We start from the raw sequence: 18,676 nt of genomic DNA, 5'->3' as shown, positions 1-18,676 counted from the left end.
GAAATAACGCAAAGCAGGTATGAAAAGGGAACTGGCAGGTGCCAACACAGAGGCACGTTCTCAGGTAGCTCAATTTCAGAAAACATGCATGTAGAAACTGAAGATCTAGAAAACTATTCCTTTGCCACTCTCCATGGCATATACCCCAGTTTTAAGACCACTGTTATAGATCACCCACATCACTACTTCTTTTTATGAGGAAAAAAATATGGATTCTTTTGAAACCTCACTTCCTTTCTCCTGGGGCATATGAAACATGGTATCATTTAATTTTTATGAGAACCCTCTAAGGTGGGTTTTATTATACCCATTTTACAGATGGGAGAAGTAAGATCAAGCTGGTTAGATAACTTGTCCAAAGTCAAACAGATAATAAGTTGAATAGAAGTATCTGAACTCAAGTCATCTGCCATCAAAGCCCACTGTTCATAATGGTTCTCATTTCTAAGCTCACTTTTTTTTTGTGCTTTCTAATACCCCTTCTAACAAACCAATCCCCATGTCATATTATGATAAAATAGAATTTATTAACTGATTGCTCGTGGGCCAGAAAATATGCTGTTTTACATACATTAGAGCCTTTTAATGCTCACACCACCACAAATGAGGTTTGATCACTCCCATTTTGCAGATTCTGAAAGTGGGGCTAACAGGCTGCTTGCCCGAGGTCATACCGCTAACACTAATTGGTGGTGAGCTGAGATTCAAACCTAGGTCTGTTTGATTTCAACAAGCTCTTAACTATTAGGGTAAATTGTTCTCACAGCAGCAGATCCTCTGACAGTACAGGCCTAATGATGAAAGAGGAGGACACAAACTCCTCTGACTAAACAGGGCAGGTGGATAATGGGACTGGGCAAAGCAAGTGGGGCACAAGGCAGGGACCAGAGAGTGCTGAGAACTGGTATCCATGCCTGTACCCCAGGGCAGCACTGCCAGGGCCAGCTTCTGTGTGGGGCTGCAAACCCAGGAAGCCATGCCTGCTGACTCTTCAAGAGGGACCGAAAAGCAGATTTTTATGTGAAGTCTTACAAGTGTTAAATGCTGGCAATCAATTAAGAAATATCTACTGTGCATATATCCACACATATTTTTAAACTGATTTTTAAAATACCCGCACCATGTTCCAGGCAGGCTGAATGTGGTTCATGGACCACCATATTATAACTTCTGAGGTAAAGTGTGCATGGTGGGCTGTGCCCCATGTTGAGAAGATCATTACTCTACATAAAATACCTCTAGAGACTTCCCTGGTGGTCCAGTGGTTAAGACTCTGCCCTTCCACTGCAGGGGGCACGGGTTCGATCCCTGGTTGGGGAACTAAGATCCCACATGCCACGCAGCCAAAAATAAATCAAGAGGGAAGATTATGTTTAAATAAATAAATAAATAAATAAAAATAAAATCTCTCTAGACAGCCAATTCTCTTTCTTATTTCATTTAAATAAGAGCATGGTATTGCTGGTTTCTGCTGATTTGGGGGCCTCTGGGACTGGTTTAGGCAGCTGCTAATTCTCCGTCCCACTCAGAACTGGAGCACCCAGCATAATCCTCCCACAGAACAGGAGGTAAAGAGATACAAAACCAGAAAAGCATCAAGCACTGCAAGGAGGTGATGAGGCTGGGAAGCTGATCCTGATGCCTCCTGGGCGAAGCTGCACCTCAGACGTGACCCGACCTCCCGTTTCCCCCATCTCAGTCCTCTGTACTCAGCCCCCAGTACCTAGCACACGGCAGGTGTTCAATAAATACTCATTTTTGCTGCTCAGTGTAGATGCTGTACTCATGCCCATCCTCCCATAGTTCCACTTTTTCCCATCCCAACTCTGAAAGTTAGCCAGGAAGGTGTTTGTTGACTAATCAGAGCTCCAGAAGCTATGACCTAAAGGTATCTGTTTAAGCATTTACGCTCCTCAGACAGGAACAATACTGGTGGGTGGGGCGGCTGCCACAAGAAATCAAATCTATCAGGCTAAAGCTGTTACTCGCATTCCTCTGTAACTATAGCTTCTTTGGTCTGGTGATTTCACTAACGGGCTTCCTTTTACAAATATAACGACAGACTTCCTAAGTGTGAATACGACCTGTATCAGCATAGTAAATCACATTCTGATTATATGTTCAAATCTATGCCTTTAATCCTTAACGCATGACAAATTAAATCCAATATTCCCCCCCCCCCCGCCCCCGCTTGCGCTAGTATGGCCAAGAGGCAAATATTCTAAACACATCAAGCTGAAACGGAATCTTATTTTCGAGCAATCAATTACTTATATTCGCTGGTGTAGGTGGTGAGCTCACTGTCATCGTGCATCCACTTGAATTCCAAGGGCCAGCTCCCTTCAGCGAGGCAGGTGAGGACGAGACGGTTCCCCTCTAGGTGCAGCTGCGGAAGGCCCGGCTCCGTTTTAAAATATGGCGCGACGTCGTCTGAAATACGAAAGAGAAAAGAGAGAGAAAGGAAAAAAACTGAATGAAGTGCACGTGAAAATACGTCATTCATCCAATTAATCAATCACTTATTTAAACAGACCTAATTTTAAAAAGCAGAAATGATGGCTATTTGGCCCAATTAAGTAGCAAATTATCCTTGACCCCCTAGAAACCTGCAATACCCTAGACAATATTTCAAAAGGCTGAATGCTCTATGACAGCACCATGTGAAAGCACCGGACAAGTTCATCCAAGTTATTTCCATTTGTGATTAATACTTACTTATCGCATACTGGGCAATCTCTGCGGATGCAAGCCTTGGTTTTAACTAGGCATTATATTCTTAAAGTAACCATCAAGGGTCTATACCTTGACTCTAAAAGAAAAATATAACCTTCACTTAGTTATAAAAAAAAAAAAAGGTGACTAGGATAAGCAAGATTAACATATATACATAAATGACATGAATCACAATCCAGCTTTCATCTCACACACACACTGCCTCTTTCGGTGACATCCAGGGGGCTATCACACTGGAAACCCATGTGTATTCATACAGTGGAACAGCTTGCAGCAACGGGAACGAACCAACTATTGCTACACACAACACACAACACAAAACACACAACACCACGGATGGCTCTCACAGACAGACGTATGTGTAGTGAGAGAAGCCAGACAGGAAAAAATTACAGCATATGCTTCCATGCAAAAGTTCAGAAAAGTTCAAAACCAGGCGAAACTAGTCTGTGGTGTTAGAGGTCAGTCAGGGTGAGCGTTGTTACCTCTGGGGGATGGGGATGGTGGCGGGTGTGTAACAGGGCAGCTCGTGGAGAGCACATCAAGATCCATTTCTCAATATGGTTACACGGGGCCATTCACTTTGTGAAAATTCAAAGAAAATCATTCTGTATCTGACTGGTGCAATTTTTGTAGGATGCTTCCTTAATTTTTAAAAAGTATATGAACATAGGAGACACTTCCAATTCTAGCTCTATCATTTTTCTAATAAAATCCCCAGGGCACACCCACATAAACAGGTCTGTCTATCCTTCAGGCCTCCTACCCTCTCGACTCAGGAATAAACACTCCAGCACACTCTGCTTTTCACTCTTAAGCCAGGCTAAGCCCTTTCTCCCCGGTGGGGTGGGCGGTTTTGCCTATGCTCCTCCCCCACCCTGGGCGCTCCTCCCCAGCTCCCTGCAAGCTGATGCATTCCCATCCTTCAGGTTCACCAAGCTCCTCCCACCAACACGCCCTAACAAACCGTGACTTATACCCAGTGGATTCCCATGCACGATCTCAATCACTTCTGAATTTCTAAACCAATGCCAGGAACAAAGTAGATACTGAATAAATATTCATTCAATGAGTAAATATAATAATAACAAAATTAACAGTAATAGCTAGTGTTCACTGAGTATCTACTATGCTGGAAACTGTTCCAATGCTTTATATGTATTACTTGATTTAATTTTCACGAAAGCCCTACAAAATAGATGCCATTATTATACCCATTTTACAAATGGGTAAAGAGAGGCATAGGGAAACTAACTTGTTCAAGGCCACCGAGACAGTATGTGGTACAATCATGATTTAAACCCCAGATAATCTGTTCCAGAATCCAGATATCCTATATGACTCTAAATGTCACAGGTTTCTCAATAGAGAAATTTTCTTCTCAAGAATCCCTATCTTAATGAGACTTCCCTGGTGGTCCAGTGGTTAAGACTTCACGCTCCCAATGCAGGGGCCCGGGTTCGATCCCTAGTCAGGGAACTAGATCCTGTATGTGGCAACGAAGATCTCACATGAAGCAACGAAGATCCCATGTGTCGCAACTAAGACCCAGCACAGAATGAATGAATGAATGAATAAAAGAATCCTTGGGCTTCCCTGGTGGCGCAGTGGTTGAGAATCTGCCTGCCAATGCAGGGGACACAGGTTCGAGCCCTGGTCCAGGAAGATCCCACATACCACGGAGCAACTGGGCCCGTGAGCCACAACTACTGAGCCTGCTTGTCTGGAGCCTGTGCTCCGCAACAAGAGAGGCCACGATAGTGAGAGGCCCGCGCACTGCAATGAAGAGTGGCCCCCGCTTTCCGCAACTAGAGAAAGCCCTTGCACAGAAACGAAGACCCAGCACAGCCAAAAATAAATAAATCAATAAATATACATTTAAAAAAAAAAGAATCCTTATCTTAACTTCAAATTTTTGATAAATTTGTAGAATTACTAAACTGGACTTTTAAATTATGTATTTTTCAAATTAATCAAATAGCACATTAACAGTGCCAAAATTGAGACTATATTTTTACATTAAATTGTACGTATAGCTGGTTTCTTCTGTACTGAATATATAGAATTTAAATATAGTTTATTTTGCCATTGTGCTGATCACTGTATTCCATAATTGGTAATATTGGTAATACAATGTTACCAGTCTCTTACTAGTATTTATCCAAATAAATAAATGTTAAATTGTATCTGTGAGTGTAGTAAGAGCCTATAATAAGGAGATTTAACCACCTCAATGAGATGCTGCGCAGGAGCTGAGAGCTAAAAGATCAGTAGTTGTCAATACTCCAACAATACCACGTGCAAAGGCCCTGTGGTGGTAGCAAACATGGCGAATAACCTTGGAAAGCACAAAAGACTGAAACACAAGCAGTTCTGTAGGTTCAGAGAGAATGACTGGAAGCAGGGCCTCGCAGGCAAGGCAAACACAAGTCTTCTTTCCACATCATCCCTGTGTGATTTTCAATGGTGCCCACTTCACATTCAAAAGCGTTCTTCTCATGTGAATGATAAATTATATGACCACCCTATTTCTAGGCCTTGGTCAAAAGTACTGTCAGTATAATTATGATGATGATTAGCTATTATTATAAAAGGACGGCAGAAAGGCTTTGAAGGGGCTATGTAGTTAAATGCTCATTTTGGCTGCAACATGGAGAAGGAATTAAGAGGGGCCAGAGTAGTGGGAATAGACCAGTTAGGAGGTCACTGCAGTAACCCAAGAAAATGCTCTGAAAGGTGACAGTGGGTTGGGTCAAGGTAAGAGTAGTGACCGTGGTGGTGGAGACAGAGAGAAAAGGATAGCTCTAAAACAAGATCTAGGGGGCAAAAAAGACTTAATGATGGACCGAATACGGGGGTAAAGGACTGAGAGGTTCAAGAAGGATTCTTAGATCTCTGACATGCACAACTTTCTGTTCGAGAAACACACCTTAATTCTGTAATCAGCATGGGGAATACAGCAAGAGTAAGACATAGTTTCTGTCCCTTTAGAGGTTAGAGTCTAAGTCTGGCACAGGAATAGAAACAGTAAAGTGTCAGGTGCTGTGACCCCAGCCCTAACGCAAAGGCAGGAAGTAGTCACCCCCTGTCCTACCCCAAAAGTTCCAAACGCTTCTGCCACACATCACCTACTCTAAGTTACAATTCAAGTGAATTCCTCGGTTTTGATTGTCAACTGTGTGTCCAATTTCCCTTTTTGCTATGTGCTAAAATCACGCACTCTCATGACCCAAGCAGTCTAATAAAGCTGAACTGTGGTGGATACGGCTTTGACACCTTGGGACTGACTGAGCTACTGGCTTTATTAATGCCCTGCCATTTGCACTGTATTCAACAACAGAAAAAGAAATGCCTTCATATGGCTCCAGTGTCCTACAAGAGTGAGTCACTAAAAAAATAGATCTTTTTGAAAGAAAAAGGCTTCAAGACAGATGCTTAAGAATTTGAATTTGGTTTTACAGTTGACAGAGCATCACCGATTTAATACATGATGGTTCCGAATGTAAATAATACCATAATAATTCAATTTTTCCTAGACTTCATAGTTTACTAAACATGCCTATACCGTGTACAAATTATGCTGGGTATTGTGATCTAGTAGGAAAAACTATTTTCAAAAAAAGTAGTTTCATAGGGCTGGCAAGCCAATACCTTGCCATAGTGTAGAGTCACGGTTGGCACTGACTCTGATGTTCATTATAGGAAGGAGGGAGGTAACTACGTCAATGTTCTGGAATGCTAAGGGTCTAAGTTAAAATTACTGCCACAAGTATTTTAACATAGATTAGCCAGTGTGCAGAATAACATAGTTAGCTCTCTGAGCCCAGAACTATTTACCACTGAAATATACAGAGTAGATCATGAAATTAAGAGGGCTTAAAGGTAGCAAAACATAAAAGCTCTGGGGAGAGAAAGAGAAACAGAAGGAATAGTATTCAGGTCTGCACAGACCCCTACAAAAGCATGTGATCTTTATACATCTTAAATGGAACAGAAAAGAGTTTGAAAAGATCCATAAAGACAAAAATGATTGAGGTAACTCTGAGATAAGATTATGAGACTCTGATTTGGGGACATGTCAGTGGTCCACCTGATGCTCTTTGAGGTGTATGTGTGTGTGGTTTTCCCAAATAATAACTAATAGGAAAAATGAGCAGAGATTAAGTATGCTTCTGTATTCTTATAATGAACATTCATAGAACCCTGAATGAACTACTAAGAAAAACTGTGAAATTTCCATTTTCACATACAATTAAATAGAACATAAATCATTTATGAAAGAATGAGTCTCGTCTGTCTGGATAATACAGATTTAAGGTCCATCCAAAGGAGAGGAATGGACTTCATGTTCTCTCAAGACAACATCATAATTTTATGATGTATAAGTCACTTCCCTAAATGGATTTTTAAGGTTTTCAGATATAGTGTAAATGGACTTAACTTTACCTGTCCAATATGAAGATAGTCTTCTGCTCATCCAGAAAGGAACCATGACCCATTTGCCACAGGAAAAGTCATTTCCACGGGGAAGCCAGAGGACAAGATGTTCTGAAGCAGGACCACGCCCGGGGGTTCCAGGCTTTCCTACCACGAGGAAGAGTGGCCTTGCCATGCGTTTCAATTATCTGCTCCCAGTGGAATATGGAGGATTTATTACCAGATACTCTTTCATGGCAGAATGGATAGGAATCAACTAGTCGGTGTCAGGAAAGTCAAACTTCAAGCGATTCTGGCGAGGCTGCCAATGAGAGAACTTCAGCCATGACAGTCGATAACTGCAATCTGTTCCGTAACTTCCCCTCCATTTTAAAGTGATAACGAGTTAAGAAATAATAATAATCACTTCCACTTAGTAGAGGAATCAACCTACCACAAACAAGGGGGGTGTCTAAAGCAGAGGAGCCCCACATGTTCTGGTGACAGTAAGATTTATTAAGCAATCATCATCGGCGCCGTCAGTCAGGTGAGGGTCCAGCGGGCAGGATTAGGAGTCACGGCATGTGGGGCGCAGTCAGCTGGAGCAGGGCCCTGTGTTACTGAACTCTGCTTTCTTGACAACTGAATCTCCCAGGGCAACTAATCTTTTGGTTTGAACCACTAATCTTCCCTTCAAAACTTCTTTTATATCAAATTCAAACATTTTCATGCCCCAAGCTTATGAATTTACCACTAGCAGAAAGTTTAATTTTTCAAACCCCAGTGAAAAACAAAAGCACAGGGCATAATGCATCATTTGTGAACAGCTATTCTGAAAAATATGGGTAGAAGATTCTTTTCTGGTAAATACAGTCATTCAAATTTCAGCTGCCGGCAGGTCATAATGTACACCCATCGCAGCCGGGAATTTAATCTCACAGTATGTTGTGCTTTTTTCATAATAGTAGTGTTAATCTTTTTAAAACAACTGTTGTGCATTGTAAATGTATTTCTGAGGTAAAATTTAAATGTATGATTAGATATTTTCTCTTATAGTTAAATATGCAAATATGGAAAGGTCTCACTACAATGCAGAAAGATGATCCTAGAAGATAACAGTCTCAGGACAAAGTCCTCTACGTGCTTTAGGACAAGCCGTTTCAACCTGCACTTCCTGTGACCACCTAATGTAAACCCTTTGGTGGTTAAGCTGAAATGAAGAAGGAAAGGCGGAGACAGAGGAGGAAGAGGAAGAGACAGTGGCTCTATCATCCCAGCTAATTCTCAAGCTTCATTCTTCTAGCTTATCAGAAATATTTGTAAATATTTTCCAGTGCTAGACTGTCAAATATAGTAGGATGTACCATCACATTCTGGGGCTAAAAAAGTTAGCCAACTTCTCTGTATGCCACTTTATACATTTCTACTACTGCCCTGTAAAATGAACGAGAATCAGACATTTCAGGGCTAAAGGTAGCTACAGTTGAACAAATACATACAGACCCGATTTCAAGCATCATAACCTACTACGGTGACCACGAGGCCCAGGGACTGGGTGCTCTGCAGTTCCCGCTCTCTCTTAAGCACTTCCGACGGGGCAGGACAGGAGGCCGGGGTGTACGCCCGGTTTCCACTCTGCGCTGCAGCACCTCTGAGCAACAAGCAGCCAGACCCTCAGCCCTTCCCCGCTGGCGGAGCTTCGCACCGAAGAGGAGGCACAAGCCTGAGGCCCACGGTGGTTCCTGCCCCACATCACCAAGGTTCCCCCTCCTCCCTCAAGCACCTGCTGAGCGTCTCCTGGCTGCTCTGCGGATACAGCTCGTCCCTGCCCTGAGGAGGCACAGCCCAGGGAGCAAGGGGCTAGTCAACGAGCCGAGGGCAATACAGGAGGTGAGAGCACAGAGGCAGGAAGCCATTGCCTGAGAGGGCCCTTGATGAGGTTCAGGACCGAAGACCTCCCCGGCTGAGGGTCCGCATATCAGCCAGGACAGAAGCGGAAGGGGCGCCAGTGCCCAGAGCAACCTGACAGCCTCGGGCTTCACAGGGGCTGAGGCCCCAAGGCCGTAGGGAACCATGAGGGCTCAGGTACCTCTGCGCGCTGCTGCAGCTACACAGTGGCTTCCCAAGGTTTCTGAAGGCTTGTTAAGGAACTGTCTCATCCCTTATGACAAATGAGAATTGTTTTAGATAAATGCACTCCTCCATCCCAACTCAGAAGGGAACTTTTATGAGTCATTTGTTTGTTTGTGCCTGGGCCCGGCTGTGAAAAGCAGCAGGGCTGCAGGCCGTCCTCGCATGCCTGGAGGGGCCTCTGCGGATGAGGAACGGCCTGGTACAGTGGCAGCGACGACTAAGCTTGCTTAGGGACAGAGTTTGGGAAGCCAGGGGACAGGACACCTGAGTACCCTGTAAGAGGAAGGAAAAGACTAACTGTTCATCCCTCTTCCAAGTGTCTGTCCCACTGTCCTCTGGGGGCACCGTAATCAGAGGGAGAAAGAAGATCAAACCATGCACCGCATATTCCTAGATCTCATGGTAAAGTCATCATTTTCTATTCAAAAGTTCATCTAGAAAGTGTGGGAAAGTAGCTGGTCTGCAGTGTTCTCTTGGTATTTGGATCTGTGTGTGTGAAAAGAGGAAAGCAAGAGGGGTCCCTAAGATTTCCACTAACAGTACTGTGAACAGCTTGCCAATGCATTTAGTCAGGGGGAAGTCAAACTGATTATCTCTGTTTTCTCTAAAATCAATGTGAATTAACAGCATATTTAAGGGAACTCATGGGGTGAAACTACCCTTCCAATATTTTCCCCTAAGAAACCATTCAAGCTTTCAGTGAGATTAATCTACAGTGAAGCTGATGGTAGAAACATAAATGGTTGTATTTATGTACTGGTTTGATCCTGCACTGTGCTAATCTATTTCAGCATATAAATTAATAATAAGAGGCAGTGGAATAAAAGCAATTCCCCTATTTCTCCAGACTGCAATAAGCTTCCAGCTCTCCAATATTTTATTTCAAAGTACAATCACACTGAATCGTCATTTCTATGGTTTGCCGTTAAAAAGTATGACCAACCAAAATAAGGAGAAGAGTTATCAGAAGTAACCAACGTTTTTCTTGAATATGGTACAATATTTCTCTCAAATATTCTTTCAAATAACCCTGAAACTCCAACTCAGGTTAAATAAAAGGCCAAAAGGTCCAAGAAAAGAAACTCAGATGAGATTTCTTTCCCTGATTAATGCAGACTGCTGAGTTTGTCACATGTGTACTGACATAAAAACTGGGACTCAAAAGATACCTAAATGGTGAAGGTTTAATTTTAGACCAGGAAAATTACATGGGAAAATAACTTCTTAAGAATATCTAAATTCAAATAGATAAGGCCTATTGATTTCAGCGAAGTTACAAACCATAAAGGTTTCTCAAAGAGAAGCACTCGTACATCATAGCAGCTTAGAGCAAGGGCTCAGGAGCCAGACTGCCTAGGCTCAAACCCCAGCTCTACCCTGACCAGCTCTGTGAGCTTGGGTAACTCAACCGCCTACGCTTGAGTTTCCTAATCAACAAAATAATGAAATTATCTCAAAAAGTTTCATTAAAACAAATGCACTGATAATGAATATGAAAGCCACAAAGTGGGAGAAAATATTCTGGTTACATGTATCTTGAAAAGATTTGAAGTCAGATTATATAAAGAATGCCTACTACTCAATGATAAGACAAAGAAAACAAACAAAATGAGCAAAAGACTTGAACATGCACTTCACAAAGGAAGAAATACTAACAGCTAACAAGCACACAGGAAAGTGCTAATATCATCTGACATTAGGGACTATAATGGCTAAATTGAAAAAGACAGACAACACTGAATGTGGGCAAATATGTGTTGCAACTGCAACCATCCTCCTCCATCACCGTTAAGGGTGTAAAAATAGTACAGCCACCTGAGAATAAGGTTTGGCAATTTCTTATAAAATTAAACACCTACTCAATGACCCAGAAATTCCAGGCCTAGATATTTCTTTGAGAGAAAAGAAAGCAAATGTCTATGCAAATAATTTTACATGAATAGTCACAGTGGCATTAATTATAATACCCTAAACTGAAAACAACAGAGATGACATCAATAAAAATGAACTGATGAACTCAACACCGTGGAGGAATTTCGCAGACATTAGGCTGGGTGAAAGAAACTTTGCCCATATTATGTGATTCCCTTTATGTGAAATTTAACACAGGCAAACCTAATCTATGTGAAAAGAAATCAGAAAAATGGTTGCCTGCAGGGATAGAGATTGACTGGAATGGACATGAAGAAATTTGATGGAGTGACAGAAATATTCCATTTCCAGACCGAGGTGGTAGTTGCATGAGTTTATACAGTTGTCAAAACTCATTGAATTGTACACTTAACATCTGTGAATTTCACAGTTTACAAATTTTACCTCAACCAAAAGTCCTTAAGGCATACATGTGCCCACTGTCTCAGAAACAGAGACACTCCTTTGTCAGTCACGGCCTCCAGCTGCTTTAGATCAATTACTGGCGTCTACCCGCATGGTCACTGGCACTTTAAGACACACTCTCCTCTACTATTATGCTAATAAGATTGCCCATGTGTTACTGAACTTTTGATTCTATTGCCATTTACCTCTTCAGTTGTATCTTATCTCTCAGTCAGATGGATGAGTCAACAAGATTATAGTTCTATTTCTACTACTAGGACTACTACCTACCAATTATTGAGTACTTACTGCATACCAAGGAAGACATGTTTTAATAAATAATATCTCAGGTATTCCCACAACAACCCCAATAGATAGGTGGATTTTATGGCCTTAAATTATCTGAACGAAGCTGTTAAAGTAGCATGTTTAGGAAATAACAATAATAGCTATTTGTGCTAAGCATGTTAAGTACTATTATTTTCACTGCTTTACAGATGAGGAAACTGAGGCACAGAAGGGGCAAGGATGTGCCCAAGGTACACATCTGGGAAGTGGCAGAGGCAGGGCTTGTGCCCAGGGAACTTCATGCAAAGTTTGTGCTCTCACCCACTCTGCCTTACAGTCTCCTGAAAAGAGCCAGTTTCTGTCTGTGGGTGTCAGCAGTGGTCAGTGCGCAGAAGGAGGGGGAGGGAAACTGGAGGGGACACAGGAGAGGACAACAAGAGAAGGATGGAAGGACAGTTGGCTTAAGTTTGGACATACATTCTTGAAAACCAGAAGGATCTCCCCTGTAGACAGGGGGGCCTCTTTGTAAGAAGATCTTGGGCAAGGCTGATGGATTCAATTTGAGAATAAGAAGGAAAACCATCATGAGAAGGTGTCTTCAAAGTTTTCTTCAAAATAATCATGTTCTAAACAAGCAGAATTATGAAAAAATGAGCTGAGTACTTTCAGAGCCTCCAAGGTCCCTGAGTAAACAAAGCAAGATTCAAGGAAAGGGGCAGCAGACCCATGGCCATTGCCCACTGGGAACATGTGCCATTCCCAGACCTGAAGGGCAAAAGAAGGGAGGCATGGCCTGGTGGAGATGGTCTACACTGTCCCCGGGTCCTCTACACTCAACAGGGAGGCCCAGGGGCAACGGCTGTCAGGTAGAAATAACTGAAGGCAAATGCCCCTTTCAAAAGCCCTGAGGTGCTGAGAAAAAAGCATTACTACACAAGCATGTTCTTAATGTCAAGAAATAAGCCTTAAGATGAGTAAGACTTCTCAAAATAGTACCTAGACCCTAGCCTGCTGTCACAGATGCTGAATCAACTAAACTACCCTCCCCAACAGTAAGACCGAGGTAGGACTCTCTACTGCAGCCTCACAAAGTTCCAGCTGCAACACTGCTTTCCAGCAATGTTTTACAGACGAGTTCTCTCTCCCTAGGTGCCTGTCTCAACTCCCCAACTGCCTGCGGACGGAAGGCGGGCAGAAGGGAACAGACTCTAGATTGCTCACCCCCATTGGCTACTTTTCACCTTCACCCCAAGGATATTGATAAGCAATGAGTTAAAAACCCCGTGCCAAACCAGCTAGTGTTTCAAAGTACACAGTAAGCAGATGCTTTCAAACTGCCAGATAAAACATCTAAATGGTGGCAACCTAAGCTGTTTCTAGAGGTGCGATTTAGCCAAGTTCTTCTTTGTCTAAAGCAGTGACATTTACCTAAACAGGGCTTCCACAGCAGGAGTCCCCAAGCTCCACCAGCCTGCTATGCATTACACAATGGCATGGAAAGGAATGTCTGGTAGCAGTTCAGAAAGGAAACAGAATACCAAGATAAGTAAACAGAGGATAAAATCCAGCTTAGGAAAAAATAAATAACCTTCACTGGGCAGAATTCATCAGCAGCAATATACAAACAGCATCATGAAAATGGCGCAAGAATGACCAGGAGGTAGAGAGAAAGAAAAGGAGAGTAAGTGGAGTTATAATTATCTGGACTATTAACAGCCTTAAAATAGAAGGCAGTTTCTCAGATTTGCAAAGCTTGAACCTTGAACGCTCCTCCTCATTTTGCAAGGATTCTGTTATTCTCAAATGTTTGCATGTAAGGGGGAGGGGAGGGGGGATGGCAATTATATTTAAAATGGCATGTAATCTTTTTACAACAGATAGCTGACATTTTATAGTGAGACATCATTTTGATTTCAAACTGTTGGGTGATTCTTATAATGACTTGAGGAGCTCTAAGGAAATAAAGTATCAGCAGGTGGTCAGTCAAATACTAAGTTCCTCACTCCACAGGCAGTAATCAGGTTGAAATACTTCCTCCATTACTTCCAAAAATAGAGCAGATAGTGATACACAGGCCTTCCCAGTTCCAAAACTATAATTTCCACAAATGGTAAAAATACACTCACTTGTCTCTATATGAAACCATCAATAGACTTGTTTGTAATCTGTGTCAGGGCATCTAAGAAAAACAGCTTTGGGGGGAAATTCATTTAAATCGTTGCCTCTCAAACTTTGGACCCCAAATCTGATACTAAATCTGATCCTGATATGCCTACAAAAGTTTGAGAATCAACCATTTAAAGGTTTCTCTCCCTTTGCACAAATTTTGCAAACATTTAAAAATTGAGCTTCATGTTTCAAATTTTTAAAAAACCCAGCAATATACATACATCCCAGCATGCCCATGTGCGCACGGACGGGGACACACACACACACACACACACACACACACACACACACACACACACACACACACACACAGATGGATGCAGAGATTACAAATAGCTTCCAGCACTGTGGCCTCATCATGAACATGCACCCTTTTTTATCCATCAGCGCACAGTAGGCCCACTGCAAATTCTACCAAGAAATATACACCAAAAAGGCATTCAGTGCACGTTCTTTCAACAGAGGAAGCCCCAGCCATTACTGTGACTTGTTTTTCTGAATGTCAGTACGAGCAGCCAGTGCAAAATACTCCTTTAATTTTATGACTTTCACAACGTGCCCAATGCCAAGGCCTCTGGGCAAACACATAAAGGACGTCCAGAAAGGAATTAATAATGGTAAGGCTTCCCCTAGGTGGTCAGGGATCCTCCCCATGTCAATCAGATGAAAGCACTGAATTAACAGCCAGGTCCTGCCATACCCGGCAGGCTCAGAACAGTTTAAAAAGGGTCTACTGGGAGGTTTCAAAAACTTAGGTCCTGGCACTCAGTATTATGACGCTGCAAAAGGAAAAGGGTAATCTTTACGGTAATTGCCAACTAAAATATAAAAACCTTAAGGATAAAGGTCAAGATTTTGAATTGCTTGTAAGTTGGTCTGAGCTGCCTTCCTCAGAACTGTACAACCCTAAAGTCAAAATATTAAAATACAGAGCTCTAACTTTAAAAAAATAACCAAATGTGATTAAAGAATGATTATAATACAACCATGGTTCTCAACTTTGGAAGTACATTATAATCACCTGGGGAGTTTTAAAAAAATGCCCATACCCAGGCCACACCCCAGACCAATTAAATCTGAATGTCTGGGAGTGGGGCCCAGGCATCAGCATTTTCCAAGCTTCCCTTGTGATTTTATTGTGCAGCTGAGGCTGAGAACAGTTTAAAGGAAGTGAAGGATATCACACACCATTATTTGACACTAGCGGTCTTCCCCAAAATATGTTTAGACTTTCAATTTTAATTAATAGAACTCCGTTGTTCAAAGCAAGAAATCACTGTGATTTAGTGATTTCAAACTTATTAATATTCATTTTTTAGAAGCTAAACAGAATAGTTTAAATTATCAATTAATTTTGTCATTAAATTTCATTAAATTTGTTATATAATTTAAAAATATAAATCTTTATTCAAAAGAAAGGCAAAGGAAACAAACAGGGAAGGAGGTAAAAAAGTCTAAATCGATCCTTTAATTTCTTTTTTTTTTACTTCAAACCAACCAGAATTCAGAATTCAAGAAACAGGATTTGTTTCTACTTCAAATCCACTGAAGTTCAAGTTTTACTCAGGAGTACCCATAACAGGTGAAGAAACTGAACAAGTGCCCTCAAGGTTCTGGGAGCAGAACCTGAAGCTACCTGCTGCAAGCTCTCTACATGGCAGCCTTAGTCTTCGATTTTATAAACGCATGCACAGTTTATTTACCCTCTATCCCATAACGTATTTACGCCAACATGAAAACAAAATTTCCACTCCCTATCACTTTTGTGCACATCCTGGCCTAGCACCGTATAACTAGTTCCAGAAGCATCCAATTCTGGTTAAGTGGAGACTGTGATGGGCACAAAGACTGCGAGTGTGGAGAATCAAAGAATTCCATTTATCCACACTTTCTGTATTGCCCAAACAGTGCAGTTATTCAAGAGACTTTGATGCAAATAATACCACATTGTCTTCCAAAAACAGTGGTCATAGCACCTGACACTAATAGTATATGTAAAAACTGGAAGAAGACATTCTGGCTGTGGAGACAGTGTTAATGACCAACAAGAGTCCAGGCACTGATGTCCAAAGGCCACGCTAACTGGATGAGCAAGTCTGTTCATCCCTGAGTCTCGGGATCTGCAAAACGGGGCTAACAACTTCCACCCGGCAGAGTTGTGAGAATTAAGTGAGGTGATATCTGCACAACAACTGCTATCGAATATCAGTACAAAGTAACTCCTGTCCTTCACATCTGATTCACTGTTCCGTGTCAGGAAACTAAAACCCCAAATGAAGAGGAAGCTTCTTTTGTAGTTAAGTGACAACTTCAAAAGCATTTTTGACAAGCAGAAGCCATGGGAAAATGACCATGAAGAGAAAGGAGAGCAAATCAAATGCATGCTTTGATTCCTTTATTTCTTTGCTTGGATCATCCAAAAGAGCGATCCACAGTACCTCTGCTTTTTTCTCAAGTTTCTCTCATCTAATAAATTACTTTATTCTAGAACACAGCAAGAAGAAACTAAATCAATGCAACACAGATGTTGATAAAACCTGATCAATTTTAAATGAATAATTCAATCAGTGAGGTGTCCAAAACGTTTCACTAAACCTTTTTCAACATCTTTCTCACACTTAGCATGAAGTCATGGCTGCAAGGACTTTCATCACCTCAACAGGGAACCCAGGAACACACGCTCATGACCCAGGCCATGCACCTGCCCAGCACGTCCACCTCCTCACACAAGTCACCAAAGAAAAACTCAGTGTGTTGAGTCAGGGACCTTTTATAAGTGAATTTTCTTGGCTAGAAGCTTTTCCTGTGTGTTTTCTTTTCTAATTAACCTGCCATAAAATACAAAACTGTTCAATATAGATTTCACTCATTAGTGTATTACTGAAATAATGTTTTACCTTAAACAAATCTACTAAGTATCTGAAGACTAAAGATAAATAATGCTGGAAACATGATGTTATTAATCTAATGCTATAAATCCCATAGTTGGACTTTTCACCGAGTCTCTACCTAAATAACAGGTATACTTTGCTTGAAGGAACCTTATATTTGGCCAGCAAATCAGATTGGGACAAGTCACTTAATTTCTCTGCAAATCAGCTTCCTTATCTGTAAAATGAGAATAACAGAGTAAAGGACCCTTGGATTCCTAAAAATTGACTTAAGCTTCCTTTAAATGCTGAAGATCCCTTGTACATTTGAAATAAGATTCAATTTACAAAGAATTGATTTACCCACAGCTTTTTAAGAGCAATTCTACATTGGCATAGACATAAGTTTATTGGATCAATGAACCACCCAACACATTTTTATTGAGTATTTAGTACATGGAAAGCATTGTGTCAGCTACAGAGAACACAGAGGAGAAGACAGGGACCCTGCTCTGGAGGAGCTCACTCATAACCGGAATGTGGAGACCTGATGTGCACACATGGAAAGCTAGGTCACCATCCAAGGAAGGTCATGGAGCAATGTGACGGTTAATTTCATGTGTCAACTTGACTGGGCCAAAGGATGCCCAGATAGGTGGTTAAACATTATTTCTGGGTGTGTCTGTAAGGGTCTTTTGGGAAGAGATGAGCATTTGGATCGGTAGACTGAGCAAAGATGGCCTCTCCTGCTGTGGGCGGAGATCATCCAATCCATGGCGGGCCTGAATAGAACAAAGAGGAAGAGGAGGGTTGGATTCACCCTCGCTCTGCCAGACTGCTGAGCCAGGACATTGATCGTCTGTCCTCTGCACTCCTAGTTCTCAGGCCTTAAGACTCAGACTGGAATCTACACCATCAGCCCTCAGGCTTTCAAACTGCCACCAGCTTTCCTGGGTCTCCAGCCTGCAGATGCACACTGTGGGACTTCTCAGCCTCCGTATTCACGTCTCTCTCTCTCTCTCTCTCTCTCCTATTGTTATATCCCATTGGTTCTGTTTCTATGAAGAGCTCTAATACAAGCAGCAAATGCTGAAAGTCTCAAGCCCTCTAAACCCCCTCTGACACCCATTCCTTGTCATCTCCTTCCTCTGCTCCCTCCCTTCTTCTCTAAGTTTGGCATCAGTCTGACTGCTAAATTCTCAATCACTTCCTCTTACCTAGGTCCACGAGCAGAGCGTGTGTTAGGACTTAGCCATTGGGTCTGGACCCATAACCAGCCCTTTCGACACGATTTCACACACGTCCAAGAATCCCCCCTTGATGGAACCTCAGTCCACGCCCACCGTGCCAATCCCCAACCCTCTGCACTGGGCCCCCCATCCTCTCCTCCTCCTCGTCCTTCCTCTACGACACCTAGCAGTTATGCCGACTGCTTCGCCACAAGGCCAGCTAACCCTACTTGGACCCTCACTGCTTTAAAAAAACAAATCTCCTTTGGAACCCTTATCACACTGACTGTCCAGCAGCATCTCCAGCACGTGTCCCCTCTCTGCAGAAGTGGCAGCGTCGCTGCCTCCACCGAGTGCCTCCCCGCTGCCTACACAAACAGCAAGAAATCCCCCGTGACATCCAGATGACAGCTAAGGTTACTCTGTCCTCGGACACTGTAATAAAAGTGCCTCTGCTGTCCTCCCCCACGTACTGTGGGAAGTCCAAATCCCTCCTCGATTTTGCTGCTAATCTCTAAGAGA

The 18,676-nt window shown here is 42.3% G+C and overlaps 1 protein-coding gene across 8 annotated transcripts in view; it reads right to left on the bottom strand.

The window, feature by feature from the left end:
* SDK1 (sidekick cell adhesion molecule 1) overlaps window positions 1-18,676 on the bottom strand; it is an 838,709-nt gene that overhangs the window by 539,911 nt on the left and 280,122 nt on the right. For all 8 annotated transcript variants that reach the window (XM_057528493.1, XM_057528492.1, XM_057528494.1 and 5 more), the window contains exon 2: window positions 2,271-2,430. In XM_057528493.1, the coding sequence (XP_057384476.1) occupies window positions 2,271-2,430 (160 nt within the window). The remainder of the gene's footprint in view (window positions 1-2,270; window positions 2,431-18,676) is intronic.

The sequence above is a fragment of the Balaenoptera acutorostrata genome, chromosome 15 (assembly GCF_949987535.1).
Source record: "Balaenoptera acutorostrata chromosome 15, mBalAcu1.1, whole genome shotgun sequence".
NCBI classification, from domain to species: domain Eukaryota; kingdom Metazoa; phylum Chordata; class Mammalia; order Artiodactyla; family Balaenopteridae; genus Balaenoptera; species Balaenoptera acutorostrata.
This window is presented reverse-complemented; position numbering and strand designations above follow the sequence as displayed.